General features: G+C 40.6%; 1 protein-coding gene across 3 annotated transcripts in view; it reads right to left on the reverse strand.

The window, feature by feature from the left end:
• Positions 1-16,835, reverse strand: part of CRB1 (crumbs cell polarity complex component 1) — a 265,602-nt gene that overhangs the window by 115,691 nt on the left and 133,076 nt on the right. For all 3 annotated transcript variants that reach the window (XM_079912087.1, XM_079912086.1, XM_079912088.1), the window contains 2 exons: positions 6,794-6,989; positions 4,038-4,177 (listed from right to left, as the gene is read on the reverse strand). In XM_079912087.1, coding sequence (XP_079768213.1) covers positions 4,038-4,177; positions 6,794-6,989 — 336 coding nt within the window. The remainder of the gene's footprint in view (positions 1-4,037; positions 4,178-6,793; positions 6,990-16,835) is intronic.

A 16,835-nucleotide genomic window follows, 5' to 3' on the forward strand; every position in this document is an offset into this window, starting at 1 on the left:
GATGAACTCGTAATAAGCAAATAATGAGAATATGATGTAATCGCTTATTTTGTAATTTTAATAAAAACCTGAATGGGGACCTATGTCAGATCGTAAGCACAACATAAATTCTGTTGCTCAACAATATAATACTTTTGTCACATTTGACCCCTGGGGTCTTTGTCATCGGTCTGAAGAAGAAACTTAAGAGTCAAAAAGGAAACTAAAAGCATATGTCAGATCAAGGTCCCACAATCCTTGGTAGTGACCCTCCCCCAGAACCCTCAGTCTTTTATGCCTGAATGTCTACTTTTTAAGTGCTTCTATTTCATACTTACGGATCTACAAATATTCACTAAATAATGGTTGTCACAAAGCCATTATAAAAACTTGTGCTATAGTCGATTTACTAACGAAAGTTCTGACTATTTTCAATTTTCTTCTCATTCTAAGTTTGAAGACTCACACACAGGCCAGGTTAGGAAGTAATTTAGAACCTTCATAAGTCCTTTCTGGCTTTCCAGCTCATGCATTGTCTTATTCTTATCCTGAACATTAGGAAGGTTCTGATTTATAGTCTTACCAGTCCTGTCCCCACCACTGGGGCCCTGTGGGGCTGTGCTGTACCCTTTAACCATGTATATAAATAGATTCCTCCAAACAAGGCTACATTGAATAGATTTAACAAGTTTTCCTGTAAAACTCTGTACAAAGAAACAATATGATGCTGAGTCAAGACCCCAGGGTTCTTAAATTATGTTTTTTTTAAAAAAACAAACCCAATCTTTTCTGGGTAACAGGAAAACTTTCAAGATAGGCATTTAAAGTGACTAACCCTTCTTGTAATTAATTACTCTTGAAATGAGGACCCTGGGCAATTCCAGCAGTGGATTCTTGCCATCGTGCTCAGTGGCAGTGGTCTCGTGATCCAAAGGAATGGTCTCCTTTTCTTAGATATGGAGTAGCTTGTAGCATTAAATCTTCTCTTTCTATATAACTGTGAGAATTGGGTACAAAGACATTCTGAGTTTTCTCTTTAGGCAAAATCACCGTCCATCCAGCGACCCAAGAAACTCAGAAGTAGAACTGTCCTAAATCGGTGTCCCTTTCTCAATCCCCACATCATCTCTACCTCCTAAAGTGCTCTCATGGCCATCAATCCCCTCATCTCCACCCTCACCACTATGGTCTTTGTTCCGGCCATTTGGCTTATCTCTTATTTAAACTATTGCAGAACTCACACCAGATTCCCTGCCTTTAGCCTTATCTCTCTCAATCACCTTCCACTAAAGTGCCAGAGAGCTCTTTTTAAATTAACAGGTCAGATTCTGTCACTTCTCTGCCCTGTAGTTTGCAGGGCACACAAACAGCATTATGACCCAGCTTCAGTCACATCTTGCTCCCCAGCCCCATCTCTCCACCCTCAGCCCTGTGTAGTCCAGCATTTTAAGCAACCACTCCAAGTTCCACAATTAGACATGCTCTCTTCCACGTGTGCCTGCTGCCCTTTCTTCTTTCCCTCTTCTTTCTCTTCCTCTCTTCTATCCTTAAATAAGTAATGAGCTGCTACGTGCTGGCCATAGGGTCTAGAATGGCCAATCTCCTAATCTTAGTATCTAGTTGACATTTATCGAGTGCTCCCTATGGTCTAGGCTGAGCTGGGAGCTCCTTCTATATTGCTGGAATTGTCTCCACAACAACACTATGAGGTGGATATTATCATCATCATCTCTGCTTTCTCTATCGATGAGGGCACTGAGGCTCAGAGTGGTAACATGGCCAAAGTCACACAGCTGGTGGGTACAATTCTGGGATATGCTTAGTGATCTTTCAAGTTTTCTAAAATGGTGCCTCCTTGGTCAAGCCACCCCTGAACTTCTTCTCTCCTTAATCCCTTTTACAGAATTTATTAGAGCTTCTTATTGTACACAAAATTGTACTGTACACACTGTATTTTTTTCACACTGTATCCCAGATGGAATTTAAGCTCCTTGGAAGGAGGAGCCATGTCTTTCTGATTGCCAGATTCCTCATATGAGGAATCATGGCACTGAAATCCATGTGGATTGAATGTATGGAACACATGCTGGTCTTTTTTTTTTAAATAAATTGTTATTGGAGTATAATTGCTTCACAATACCATGTTAGTTTCTGTGCCCTAAAGGCTTTGTATTGGACCCAGGCAGTTAAGAGGAGCTGCCTACAAAAAGACCAGGACTGGCTTTGCTGTGCAACATACTGGTCTTTTTTTAGGCAGCTCCTCTTAACTGCCTGGCTCCATTACAAAGCCTTTAAGGCACAGAAACCACCTCTCATACACAATTTCCACCTCCTGGTGTAGAGCTTGGTGTGTAGTAATACATAGTTGCCTTTTCTTTGAGTACCTAATATGTGCCAGGCTCTATTTTTATAATTTTACCCCTCACAACACCACTACAAGTAGTTTTTTTGTTTATCCTTCATTTGCGGATAAGAAATTTAAGAATTAAGAAGTAACTCACCCTAGTTTACTTGGTTAACAAATGGTGGACTTGTCCTGCTCCCAAGCTGTCTGCTCCATGCCCTGCTTAGGGACTGAGGTCCTGCCCAGAGTGTTGATTGAGTGTTGAGTGTCGGTTGATGACAAGAATGTGGAATAACATGTTTTGGAAAAAATTCAGTATTACAGGGGGCCTGTTGATTCAAGTGTTACATACTGTTTCCTACTGACCAGAGCCAATGACCAAAGGATAAAAATATACCCTATTCGTTATCTGGAAGTGGGGAGACACATGAGATACATAGATTTCTGAGCCACAGAAGAATTCCAAACTTCCTTTTATACTTTTATGTTTGCGTTGTTTTTACCTACAAAATGCATTTAACCAAAGCGTGTTACACGTGCCTCAGGCAATGAGATGTCTTTCCATCAGAAGCTGCTACTGACAGGACTGACCCTGGTCTCCATGCCTCCTCCCCGGCCACAGGGTCATCCTTTCCTCAGACAGTAATGTGAGTGGGGAGGAGGGGGCAGATGACCAGCAAGCTTGCAACAGCTAGATTTTAAATAATCATAAATTTATCAGTGTTTTCCAATGGATCAAGAAAGAAGAGAGGGGCTTCCCTGGTGGCGCAGTGGTTGAGAGTCCGCCTGCCGATGCAGGGGACGTGGGTTCGTGCCCCGGTCTGGGAGGATCCCACATGCCGCGGAGCGGCTGGGCCCGTGAGCCATGGCCGCTGAGCCTGCACGTCCGGAGCCTGTGCTCCGCAACGGGAGAGGCCACAACAGTGAGAGGCCCGCTTACCGCAAAAAAAAAAAAAAGAAAGAAAGAAAGAAAGAAGAGAGATAAAATGCTCTTTCATTTCTAGCAATAAAATCCTAGTAAGAATTAGGTTAAAATATGTCAAGCAGGTTCATTGCCAAAATTAACATCAATATTTATGGGTGGCCTGTTGATTCAAGTATTACATACTGTTTCCTCCTGATTCTGCTATCACCTCTACACTCAAGTCTAATTACCTTTTAAGTGTAATTTTTAGTTATGGTTTATGTGTTGTGTAACTTGTATTGTCTTTTACATTATAAAAGGCTAGGAGAATACACCCATTTCTGGAATACCATCCTACACCCTTTATGGGGACCATTATGATCACACTGACTCCATGAATTATAATACAAGCACTTAGGATTTTAATAGTGTTTCATGGGTTTTAATATATTCTAGGTGTCAAGGAAAACATCTTGGAGGAAAAGGAAGCATCTTCCAGTGAAGTTTACTCCACAAAGACCATGCTGAAATCGACCCTTCCACTGACTTTTTTTCCTCTGTGTTTCTTCCAGAAGATTCTGATGATTGGGCAGCTTGGTAACCTACTTCAGACAATGTATAGTGTAGCAGTAGATATGTTTGAGCACTGAAGAATACAATTAAATTAAACAATGATAACTAGAAGAAAGAGTTGGTTTTAAACCTTTAGAAAGAAGAATTTTTAGTTTCTATTTGCTATAAGCGATTTGTTTCTATTCTAAGCAAAAAAAAAAAAAAAAAAAAAAAGGTGGAAGATATTTTGTCACTTACCAGGCCAGCAGTGACAAGTGTAATTGTCAGCACTGTCCTCACATGTAGCATTATTGTGACAGGGTTTTGACCAACATGGAGGCATCAAGGTCTCACAATGTGTCCCTGTGAATCCACTACCCATGCAGTTACAGCTGTACCTGGAGAGTAAAATGAAATTGTCACATCAACTCTTGGTCATATTAAGATCAAATATTGTTATCCTGTCTCTTCACTTGTCCATCAACCCCAGACCCATGGCATGGTTTTAATACTTATCAAAAACCTTGAGGAATCATCTCTATAAGCCTGAAAGCATTATGTGCTTCCATATTAATAGCTTTTTATCTTTAAAATTTTACAGTACAGTTTTCAATCAAAATTATTGGGAAACCATGATTGTATACTTCAATTTCCTCACCCGTAAATTGAAGGTAATGGTACCTTTGTGACAGAGTTGTTGGCGTAATTAAATGTGCATATAAAGAATGGACACGGCATGCCAAAGGGCAGAAAATACTGAATAAAACTACTGAATAGTACCAAATAAAGTTGTTAATATTGTGAAGCAGTAGAAACTGATTTATATCATCAAGGCACTTTTTTATATAGAGAGCCCAGAAAAGAAGTCCCTTATGAAAAATGAAACAATAAATTATGAAAAAAATAGGAAAAATTCTCATTATATAAATTTTGACTTATGTTTTCTTATTTTCAGAGTACAAGAATATTTTAGTCTTGCTATTTGTAATCATTCACTGATTAAGTGGGATTATCTGACAGACCTAAAATACAAATCTGTTGGGGAGAACTGTTCACTTTATCATAATAGGCTTTCAATTTAGACGGTCTCTCCTCGAGGATCTAGTATCACAAAAACATGGGCTTGCACACTCAGCTTAGATAAAATGAGTGTCTGGGGGGAGGGATACCTAGTATTGTATAAAGAGTAACAGTCCTGTTCACCACGGCTGTGTGTCTATTTACCACCAACACAGATATTAAGATTTCACTAAGGAAACTTAAATATTAGCAAATATAAGTGACTATAATTTTTACACATAATTTTGCTAGCCAGAAATCCTCTATTCACTATTCCATTTACTTGATTAAAAATACCTACTACAAATCTACTATGTGTAAGACATTGGAGACAAGAGCCCTGTGGTCACGGCTGGCTAGTGGACCTCAAGTCATGGAATCAGTCTCCATTTGAATCTTCCTTTGTCTGCAAGAACCTTTCATGGGGTACAGTTTCTGACTTTCCCATGCTCCTCATAGCAAATGTGTTAATTTTTTGCTGTGGGAAAATAAAGTCAGGCTGTAATTGCTGACCTTGCGATGATCTCAAAAATTAGGTCATAAGAGAGATGTGGATACAATAGAAAAATTATTCATGGCACGCATTCAGGTGAAGAGAGGAAAGCTGGCAGGTTCAGCCTTGCTCTGTTTGCATTTCCATAGACATTACAAGCGTTGTGTGCCTTCTGTTCTGATGGTTTCTGGAAACAGTGAAGCATGGCTGGGAGAGCATCCTCCTTTTGTCTGGAGCGCTTGTGTGGAAACTGCCTTTCTGATCTATGTGTTGCCCAGTTACTTGTCTCCAGGCCTGAAGATTCATGCCACTGGAGAATCATTTGGGTGTAAGGTGTAACTGAAAGTCACAGGCAAGACGTGGAGAATGGTTATAATTTACAAAAAAAAAAAATGTTCTACCACTTTGCTCTTTTTAAAATCACATTATTTTCCTGGGTATATATGAAGCACACGTGCCTTTTATTGCTGCCCTTTTGAGTCTGATTCACTTTAAAATTCAGATTTGGGATATATTATCTTATTTATTAAATAAAGGAAAGTTCAATTCTAGGCCTCCTTTTTCAAAGAATTAACTGTGTGAATTTGTGGGGGGATGGGGGGGGTCACCTAACTTCCCTGAACTTTAGACTCCTTATTGTAAAGGGGGAGCTTTAGTGCCCATCTTGCTGTCCACTGAGCCGCTGAAGGATGTGTCAAGGCAATATTAAATTTTAATGCTGTTAAAACTTAAGTGTTTAATAACTCGATGCTTGTGGTTTAAATAAGTATTAGAAAGTTCTTTCAAAAATATTTATATGAATTCAACTACCATTACCCAAATTTCTTATATGCATCATATTAAGGTGTAATTTATTGTTTTATTTTTGTTTTTGTTTTTACTGAAAAGCCAATGATAGACTCTAATTTGGAACAGAATTACATGGCTACTTCTCATCATTCTGCTGTCTTCAAAGTATTCACTCAATTCTCCAAACACCTAGAAATTCAAGATATAATTAATTTAATATCAACACCCTTTCCAACACTGTTTATATAAAATTCCTAAAGGATTTATTTTTCACCACTTGATTTATATGCTTGTTATTTTATAAATACAATCTTATATTCACATATAGAATAATCTCTAGCTTTGTTTTTGCATCTACAAAAGATACGGAAGGTAGATTCCATTTGTTTCATGGATTTGGAAGGCTGGCGCTTTTCTGTAACAGAACCAGTTCAAAACTATTACAAGAATGACTTAGAAAATGCTCCCTCTTGAGACAGATGGCGTCCAAAGGTTGCATTATTTTAATAAAATGTGAATGTCACAACTTCTTTATATTTAAAGTATAAAAAGCAATCTGCACATTTTAAGCCAAGGATGTGAGATCTCCAAATTCACCAGAATGACTGGTGCAATAGCTTCTGGTCAGTGAGTTCGCTCCAAGCCAATGACCCAAATGTAGGAGAAAATGTACCTGTTGGCTCCATCCACGCACAGCCCTCCATGGAGACACGGCCCACTGGCACACTCATCAGTGCTGAGTTCACAGCCAGCACCCAGGAAGCCAGGGGCACAGTCACAGAAATGGGCCTCCACAGCATCCTGACAGGTTGCACCACTGAGGCAGGGCTGGGACCGACATTCATCAACTTCCAATTCACAGTTTACACCTTTTTAAAAAGTCGGCACAGAAAAGAAAGGCAAAGTTTTAGCAAAGCGTTAATATTTTCGCTCTTTGGCAATGCTTTATTTAGCAAGGCTCTTGTGAAACGTGGTGTTGCACCAAATAATTTTCCTCCTTAATTGTAACTGATATTAACTTTCTGGCATGCTCGTGGGACATTCACAAAGCAGAGCAGCTGTCACTTACAAAGAATTATTGCATACAACAGCTCGTGGCTTTTTGGTCCGAGGACACAAATCATTCTTAGGACAAAGTAATTGTTTACTGTACTTCTGTTGGAAGCCGGAAGGGGACCGGTCAATGTCTTTAGATTATTTTTAATAGGAGTCATATTGAACAGTGGGTAAAAGCTCAGACTCCAAAGCCAAATGGCCTGGGTTGGGATCTTGGCACAGCCTTTTTTAGCTGTGTGACCTTGGGAAAGTTCCTTAACCTTTCCTTACCTCAGTTTCTTCACCTGAAAAATGGGACCAATAGTTGTAATTACCCCATAGGATAATTATTACAATTACAGTGTGTTCTAAAATGTTTATGATAGTAGCTGGTGTATACTGTTTGCTAGAGAAAAAAAAAAAGTACTTGTTCTTTCCACAAAATTTATTGTACAAATATGATGTGCAATTCTTTCCTTAAGTGTCCCTTTTGCACAGAAATATTTACATTTTCTATAGTGCTGTAAAATGCTGCTTTTAAATAGAAAATCAATTTGACTTAAACTCGTTGTAATTAGTGGTATTATTAGAAGCTACTTCATTTTAAGGTAACATTACATTTTAAAAAAATCTGTATTTACCCCCTTGCCCAAATAGTAGGTGAAGATTATTTTCTAAGCAAACCAAGTTTAAGATTTACAAAAATGGTCACACTGAGATAGCAAACTACTGAATCTGCCAAAACAGTATCAGATACACAATCAAATTTTCCCATAGGTTTTAAAAGACACAGAAGGGGGGCTACCTATATTTGTCAATCTTTATTCCTGTGCCTATGACCCAGGGTAATAAATTATTAAAATGATATTGAGGAGTTTTCAAATAACTCAGAGGTTTTTAGTAGTTTGATTGATACTGTGCTCTCTTTCCTAATAGAAAATACAATAGGATATTCTAACACCACCTGCCATTTACAACTGTGACTAGATTCTACAAATGCGGAAGTGAAAAGAGACGCCAGCATAGTAAATTTGATTGTTTTCTGAGAGGAAAAAGAACTTAAATTTTATGTCACTAAAGATGGAAAGTTGTGGAATAGTATTTGTTGCAGGTAAATGGCCTGCCATTTGAGGTTATTTCTCACCCAGTCTGTGAATGAGATTTTCCGTACCTGTTTTCATTGGTATCAGAAAGGTCAAGAGAAAGAGCACTGAACCGTCCGGTGGAGACCTGTGTTCTCATTCTGTCTCTGAAACAGCTTTTCAGCAATGTTTTCATATCTTTTTTTCTGCCATGTAAAATAATACAATAACAGAAACCTCTTTTTTAAATACTTTCTAAGAATATATGAAAGATAAAAATGATACATTTTTTTTTAAAGTTTTATATAATTATTTTTAAACACATGTAGCAACTGAAACTATAATGTGTTAGCACTCCGTTAAAATGACACTGATCGATCAGGACTAAGAGAGAACTCTGCTCACCCCAAAATGATCCATCCCTGTGGGCTCCTGTGGCGCTCTCTGCGCAGACGGCAACTGGCACTTATCACACAGCTACAATGTGCACGTGCAGGGTGAGGTGATGTCACATGTGTTCTTTTATTCCATCCCAACACATTTAAGGTGCACTGACTTGCCTGTGTCCCATAGTTAGTAAATGACAGTGTCTCTGCCATTCCTGTCTCCTCCTGGTCAACCCACCTCTCCATAACACCTTCGGATTATGTCCTTTGGTATTTTAGTCATCTGTATTTGTTGAAAACTATTAACATATAAAGCCAGACCAGTGGTTTAAAACTTGTTAACACTTTCCTAAATTTTATTTCATAATTCAAATAAAATTCATATATTCATCTGTTATACACCTAGGTTATTTCCTAATCCTTAAGAAATACATTATAAACCATTATTTTAAACACTGCAGCTCCATTTATAACAATGTCGCTCAAATGCTTTAGCTTTAAAGTGATCCTGATGCATGTATAAGAACGTGTTTCAATAACTTAAATACAATTTCGGTTCAAACAACTATTTACTTTAGATTTATTTGATTTGTTTGTATTACTCTTTTTTTTTTTTTTCCGGTACGCGGGCCTCTCACTGTTGTGGCCTCTCCCGTTGCGGAGCAACAGGCTCCGTACGCGCAGGCTCAGCGGCCATGGCTCACGGGCACAGCCGCTCCGCGGCATGTGGGATCTTCCCGGACCGGGGCACGAACCCGTGTCCCCTGCATCGGCAAGCGGACTCTCAACCACTGCGCCACCAGGGAAGCCCTGTATTACTCTTAATATTACTTAGCAATGTGATTCTTACTGCAGCTTTTCACTGCTACTGATATGGGAAAAAAAAGTGATTTGGTCTACGTCTGCATGATGCCAAAATGGCTGGGTGAAAAGTGATAAGTACAGTCAGTCATCCAGATGTTTTTGTATTTCCAGATGCTTGGCTTCATAGGTAAAACATCTGGAAAACTATGACTTTCAGTTTTCATTTGGATGTTTACTGTTACATGCATGCAGCCATTAAGTATAGACAGTTAATTGACCTTCAAAAACATACCTACACAGTGTGGTCCAGTCTATCTGGAAACATTCTTTTTATGACTAGTGTTACTATGTATGGCGCCATGTCATTATAACTCTAGGTAGCAATAGAAATTGAATGCAGTTATACTGAGTAGCACTTCTGTGGCTGATTGTCTAATAAATGGAAAATTCATATCTGCAAAATTCTTTCACAAAGTTCATCCAGGAACCCAACCAATCTGTTGGAATTGGTTTATAATTCTGTATGAAACAAAAGAAAATAAAAAGAGTTGGGGGGAAGAAAACACAAATAAGGGGAACTCTTCACCAAAAGAAAAATGTACAGGGCAGGAAAAAAAAATCCTCTGACTTTATCAGCTTTGGCGACTCACTATGACTAATGCTGTGCTAACATGCACAGTGGCATCTCTACATCAATACAGGTGACTAAGATGTGAGATCATGAATTCCTGGCGGTCAGGGATAGTTCCACTCTGAGCTATGCAATTTTCATTAGCTGTCAAAATAAGTTCAGAAATTCCCTCACACCCAAATATTTTTAAAGATATCAGTTTCAGGGCTTCCCTGGTGGCGCAGTGGTTGAGAGTCCACCTGCCGATGCAGGGGACACGGGTTCGTGCCCCGGTCTGGGAAGATCCCACATGCCGCGCAGCGGCTGTGCCCGTGAGCCATGGCCGCTGAGCCTGTGCGTCCCGAGCCTGTGCTCCGCAACGGGAGAGGCCACAACAGTGAGAGGCCCGCGTACCGCAAAAAAAAAAAAAAAAAAAAAAAAAAAAAGGTATCAGTTTCAAAGAGGGATTGGAATTACACGCATTTCCCTTAAGTATTAAGTAGAAAGGTAAAACGATGAGACATTCCCAAGTTGACGCGCTGGCTTTGGTAGAGAAGCAGCATTCCTGGAAAATAATCTAAGAATGCTCCCCTTCTTCTTATATAATTAATTTAAAGCAAAAAGCCATTCCACCTCATCTTGGTTTTCAGGACGGCGCTTTCAGTGGGTCCTCCTTTTGTCTCTTCAAACGCTTCTTGGCTTGATTCTTCCTTCCCTTCCCACGCCCCCCTCTCTCCTTGACCCTCCTTTCTTTCCCCTTCTTGGTTACTTGCTACGTCATTCTTTTTCCCTTTTCCTTATATGGAAAGATCTGCTTCACTGGTGGGAGGAGACTCCACTTCAGTGTGAATCTTCACTTCATGCCCTTAAGGGTAAGAGAAGGGCCAGGGCCACTCCTGCCCTCCTGCCTCCCCCTCCTCCAGATATCCAGTCAGAACACCCCATTGCCTGAGGCGGAAGGCTGTCGTGTTAGAAAAGTGACATCCAAACTTTGAGTGCAGAGTGTCGGCCCAAGTATGCCGGAAAGTCTACTGCCGGCACAGCACTGCTGTCACCCCTTCCTAAGACGGCCTCCCCTGCATCACAGAGATGCCAGAAAATACACCTTCTCAAGTCTCCTTCTCCCAGTGCCTCGTGCCTTGAGCTTGCCAATGAGGGGCACTTATGGGTTTGGAAGGTGGGAGAGAAGCCAGGATTCTCTGGACATTTCCTAGACTGGTCCCACACATGCACAGATGTGCCTCATAACAGCTTCCTAGGGAGTCTGGAGACCACTCATTCCACTGCTGCAGGATGGGATGGCTGGAAACTTCCCCGAGATTCTTCAGAACTTCAGCGCTTTCCTAGGAGCTTTCAAGAACCCCCACTTTGGTGCTTTGGACAAAGATCTTTCCTGGAAACTTCTTTGACTTCCTTTGGCCATCATACAAGCAGTGCCAGCCTCTTGGATTTGATGGCACGTGACCTTCGCTCTCACTCAGGGCCCTGCGCCTAGAAGGGTCCTGTATGAGTTTCCTAGAGCTTCCATAACAAACTACAGAAACCAAGTGGCTTAAACAACAGAAATGCATTGCCTCACTGTTTCCAAGTCTGTGATCGAGGTGTCATCAGGACTGGTTCCTTCAGAGGGCTGTGAGGAAGAATCTATTGCAGGCCTCTCCCTCGTTTCTGATGGTCGACTGGCAATCTTTGACATCCTCTGGCTTATAGAAGCATCACCAGAATCTCTGTCCTCTGTCCTCAAATAGGAATTAAGGGCTTACAAATTACATAGGCTGTTCTGTGTACAAGCCCTTAATTCCTACATTAAACTCTTCATATCTGAAATATATAGAATGAATTTTTTCCTGACCAAATCCTGATTGATACACAGACCTAAGATAGAAAAGACTGGAGTAGCATACTCAAACAAGCAGAACTGTTCGGGTTTCGGTCCAGTCTTCAGATTAAAGGAGAGAAGCTGAGGGTCACAGATACAGCACAAATGCAGTTGGAGTAGAAGCCCCGTACTCTTCACCCCCAACCTAGGTGGGCTGGGGATTTGACAGAACCGCAGATATGTGCTGGAATCCCAGGAAAAAGGTTGTTAGTGTCCCATTTTCCTTCTAGAACTCTGGAAACACATGAGGCCACCATAATTGCCAAGCCACCGTAGCACAAAATGGTCGAAGAGAGAAAACTACACAGGACCTGAGTAAGTGAAATCGTTTTATAGAGAATGCTTGTGGAAACATTAAAGCCGCCAAGTGCTTTCAAAATAAGTGAAGTAATTACTTTTTTATAATGCTGAGTTAGAGAATTTTAAACATTGTACCTGCTACTATTGCTTTCCTTCTTCCCCCTCTCCTCTGCCGTTCATCACAGAAGAGCAGAGGGACGCGGGTTTTGTGGGGAGACCGCCCAGACCCACGCTCTGCTCTCCACTGCTACTAGCGAGGCTGGATGTAGTTAGTGCTCAGTGAATGGTAGGTATTATCTGCAGTCATTTGTTCTTGCCTGTATTCCTTCCTCAATTTCTCCAAGTAGAGAATAGAATCTTTAAAAATTTTGAAAAGTAATTGGAAGCAAAGACAACTCTGCAAGGGAATCTGGAATCGCTTCAAACTCAGTTAAACACAGATGTGATGCTAAGAGTATAGGAGCTAGAAACTGGAAAAATTTGGAGCAGCCACTATATTAAATATGGTTTTAAAAATCTACCACGACATATAAATACCTGCTGAACAATAGTAAATACATAACTACAATTGGATAATATCTGAGGTGGGTCAATAGACTTTAAATCAGGGGAAAAGAAAGTAGGCAATGGGGCTTTCCAGGACCGGAAAGTTGCAAAATATTAATTGAAGGTCAAGGGCAAGAAAGTTAACAATAGAGATGACAGAGGCACATCAGTAAAACAGCTCCCCATGGAGTTCAGGCTTGTTAAGGAGACATCAAGATATGGAAGGAGTGATGGACAGCATGAGTGTGGAGAGGCCAGGTGACTGAGATTCTGCTAAAGATGAAGTAAGATTTCAACAGAAGCAAGAAAGTGAGAAGCTCGGGTTGTGGTGAGAATTTTGGTGGTAAAGCAATGGCAGGGTCTAACGTGAAGTTGTGGCGTTGTACGGCTATAGTGGAGTAGAGATGGAGGTCACCGAAATTAAGAAGCTCAAGAAGTTCCAAAAGCTTGGTCCATAAAATTCTGCAATAGCTCCTAATTGGATTTAGATAAACCGAAAACTTATTTTGGTACCTAAAAACCTTTGTAATATTTTCAAGTTCATTTCCCATGACAATCCTATCATCCCTTTACACGCCAGTCCTATCAGACCATTTGCTTTTTCTCAAACCCACCACGTACTTCTACCCTCCTACGAGTTTGGACACACTGCTCTCTCTCCCTCTCTCTCTGGAAAATTCTTTCCCACCTGTCCACCTGATGAAGTCCTCCTTTAAGGCTTCTGTTAAATGTCCCATCCTCAGTGAAGTCTTCCCCTATTTCCTTACTGGTTTCATTCTCTGTGTTTGACAGCCCTTACACCATTATATTTTACTTATTTGTTACTTGCTTATCTCCCACAACTGCTTTGAAGACAAAGATCCTTGCCTATTATTAATGGTAATAGCTGACATTCACTGAGAGTTTATTTCACACCAGATACTGTGCTAATAAGCATTTTATGTGAATGATTTTATTTTGCTTAATTGTCAAAAAATTATCCATGAGGCACTACTATGATGCCCATTTTATTAAGGATGAAACTGAAGCCCAGAGAAGTTAAGAAATTTGAAGCTGATCAAAAAGTTAGAAAGTGGGTAGAGTCAGGATTAAGTAAGTAACAGCTTACAAGGAAGAGAAGAGAGTCAAGAACCAAACGATGGTCTTTCAGGAGCAGTGGGCTGAGTGAGAAAGCCAACTTTCCTCCTGGCCCTGAGAATCAAGGGGAGAGGAACCCTTTAATAAGTGTTGTGTGCAAAGTGGTTTCATCAGAAAAATACCAAGTTCCAGCAAAGGCCAAGGAATTAAAGGTGCATTGGAAAAAAATAAAAATGTTTTGTTTATTTACTTGCATCTGAGAAAAGACTATGGGGGTGGAGTGGGGGGAAGCAGGTGACCATTATTCTGGAAATCAGGAAGCAGTTTTTCCCATGACACTTCCATAGAAACTGTACATTAGCAGTGTGTAACTCGAGGTTAGATCGCCCTTCTGAATCCAGCTATCTACAGGATATCTCCGCCAACTATCTCACAGGCATCATTCAACAATTCCAAATACAGACTCTCTCTCTTCCGTCCACCCTCTCTGACCCTCTACACCCCCATCCCTGTCAGGAAATGGGATTATCATCCAGGTCACCCAAGCCAGATTTCTAGCAACTATCGTCATCTCACTTGTTATTTCCCACATCCTAATTAGTCATCAAATCCTGTCATTTCTCCCTTAGAAATGGATCTAAGGTGCCATCCCCATTGCTGTAAACTTATCCAGACCCTCACCATCTCTCATCCGGTCTGACTACTACTAGCTTCTCTCTTCCTAATCACTCTCTACATTTCTGACAGTGATCTTTATATGATATAAATCTGATTTTACTATTGTGTGTGTAAATTTTTAAAATACTTTCTCCTTGTCTAGGAAAAAGTACAGTGTCTTGGAGTGCTGTAGAAGCTTCTAAAAGATGTGGACTCTGTTGGGGCCACCTACAAGGATGGTCTTGCAGCCCACCGTGTCTCATGCCCCTAGACTGCACAGAGCTGTTCTCCTTACTTGTAAAGCCCACTCCTCCCTCCCTTCTGCCCTGGCTGATTCCAGTTAGTTCTCCAAGATTGAGGTCCAGTACCACATGATCCTGGAAACTGTAGTGAACCACTTAGACCTGCCTTAAGCACCACTTCACTGTAATATAAAAGTATATATTATATTGTACAGCAATCGCTTTATTTGTCAATTTTATCTACAAAATTGCTAGATTTTTGAGGTCAAAGTCTTTGTCTTTTAACACTGAGATCTGTAGCATTTAGCACATATTCTGGGACATAGCAAATGTTCAATGAATTGTGACTGAATGATCATGTCATAGCTATGGAGTGACTCACCTTCTCTCCTGGAAGCGATCGGCATGCCAGGATGCAGCTTCTCAACGCTTCCACAAGCCTGGGCCCAGTCAAAATCAAAGCCATAAAGTCAAATCTGTGGCTTTGGCAAATGTCTAAACAAAGCATTGTTTCTGAACAATTGTGCCCTAAACTTCTGATCAGCATTTAGAGATTTTTCAGCTCAATATGCATCTTTCAGCAATTAGAGATCAAGGTTAACTCTACTGCAAGATAATGCACATCACAGGTTATCAGCCAGGAGCAGGTCTGGTCACCGACGCTGTCATCACTCATCACAGTGGGGATAGAGGGAGCCACACACACCGTGTGGCATTGACCAACCACTCTGATCACCTTTCTCATTATCTGCAGAGCCCACACTTTGGAAATAATTCCACTTTAGCTTTAAGTTATCATCCTAAATTTCAGAGTCCACCCAATATAATTAATATCTAACAGGCCTCTCTATGCACAACATTTTCCTTTTGAATAAGAATTATATATGCTATTTCTGGGGTCTTTAAGGAATGATATACGGTACATCAGTTACAACACTTGTCAGTGCAAATCTGGACCCAGTATCAGTGCAGAGGTACATAGCACACGTTTCCATTATAGCTATGGGTTTACAGTAGAGGTCTGGATTTCTATATATCAGGTATAATCTTTTAACATCCTGGAACAATGAAAAGAGGCTGTGCCACTTCCTGCTCTGATTAATAGTGTCAAGCTAGTAAAATAATGATTAGCAAGATGCTATGAGAGATTAGAGTTGGGATTTTTATTTTCAGTGGGAACATCTTTGGATTTTTACCCAAAAGGATCTCTGGCTTGTGCATTTAGACACACCTTTCCTAAAGATACCAAAAAGTTATTAACACACCTTTTAAAAAGCATTCACTTAAAGTAGACTTTACAAGCCTAGGATTCATCTCTGAAGGACAACTAAGTTTCATCAATTCCAAGATTGCTATGTTTCACCCCCATATATATATATATATATATATATATATATATATATATATTTTTTTTTTTTTTGGTGGTACGCGGGCCGTTCACTGCTGTGGCCTCTCCTGTTGCGGAGCACAGGCTCTGGATGCGCAGGCTCAGCGGCCATGGCTCACGGGCCCAGCCGCTCTGCGGCATGTGGGATCTTCCCGGACCGGGCACGAATCTGTGTCCCCTGCATCGGCAGGCGGACTCTCAACCACTGCGCCACCAGGGAAGCCCCACCCTCATATTTTTAACTCCTAGAAACCACCATGGACTTTACAATCAACAGTGCCTTGGTGTTGTGCTATATTTTAGTCAATGTAATTATCAATGATCAATGATCAATGATCAATTATCAATTATCAATGATGAATTTAACCCTGATAAAATATGAAAATAGATGTATTCTTTTATTATTTCTAATAATATTTATTACATATTATAATATATATTAAAGTATTATTAATACTTTATTATTCCCACCAGAATCTACTCCAGGGACCCAGCCTCTCCCTACCCAAAAACTAGGGCTCCCAGGCGCACCAAGTGGAGGGTCCCCAGGCAGACCACCTGGCTGGCCAAGGCAAGGCAGTGAGTTCCTGCCAGCTGTGCCTTCGGGGGGAACGGGCATCATTAGGTGGATTAGGGCTTGTAATTGGCAGATGTCTGGTTTCCCCCAGGAGCACAAGATACGGAACTGGCCTCTCCTGAGCCGGGTTCTG

This window comes from Stenella coeruleoalba (assembly GCF_951394435.1).
Source record: "Stenella coeruleoalba genome assembly, chromosome: 1".
NCBI classification, from domain to species: Eukaryota; Metazoa; Chordata; class Mammalia; order Artiodactyla; family Delphinidae; genus Stenella; species Stenella coeruleoalba.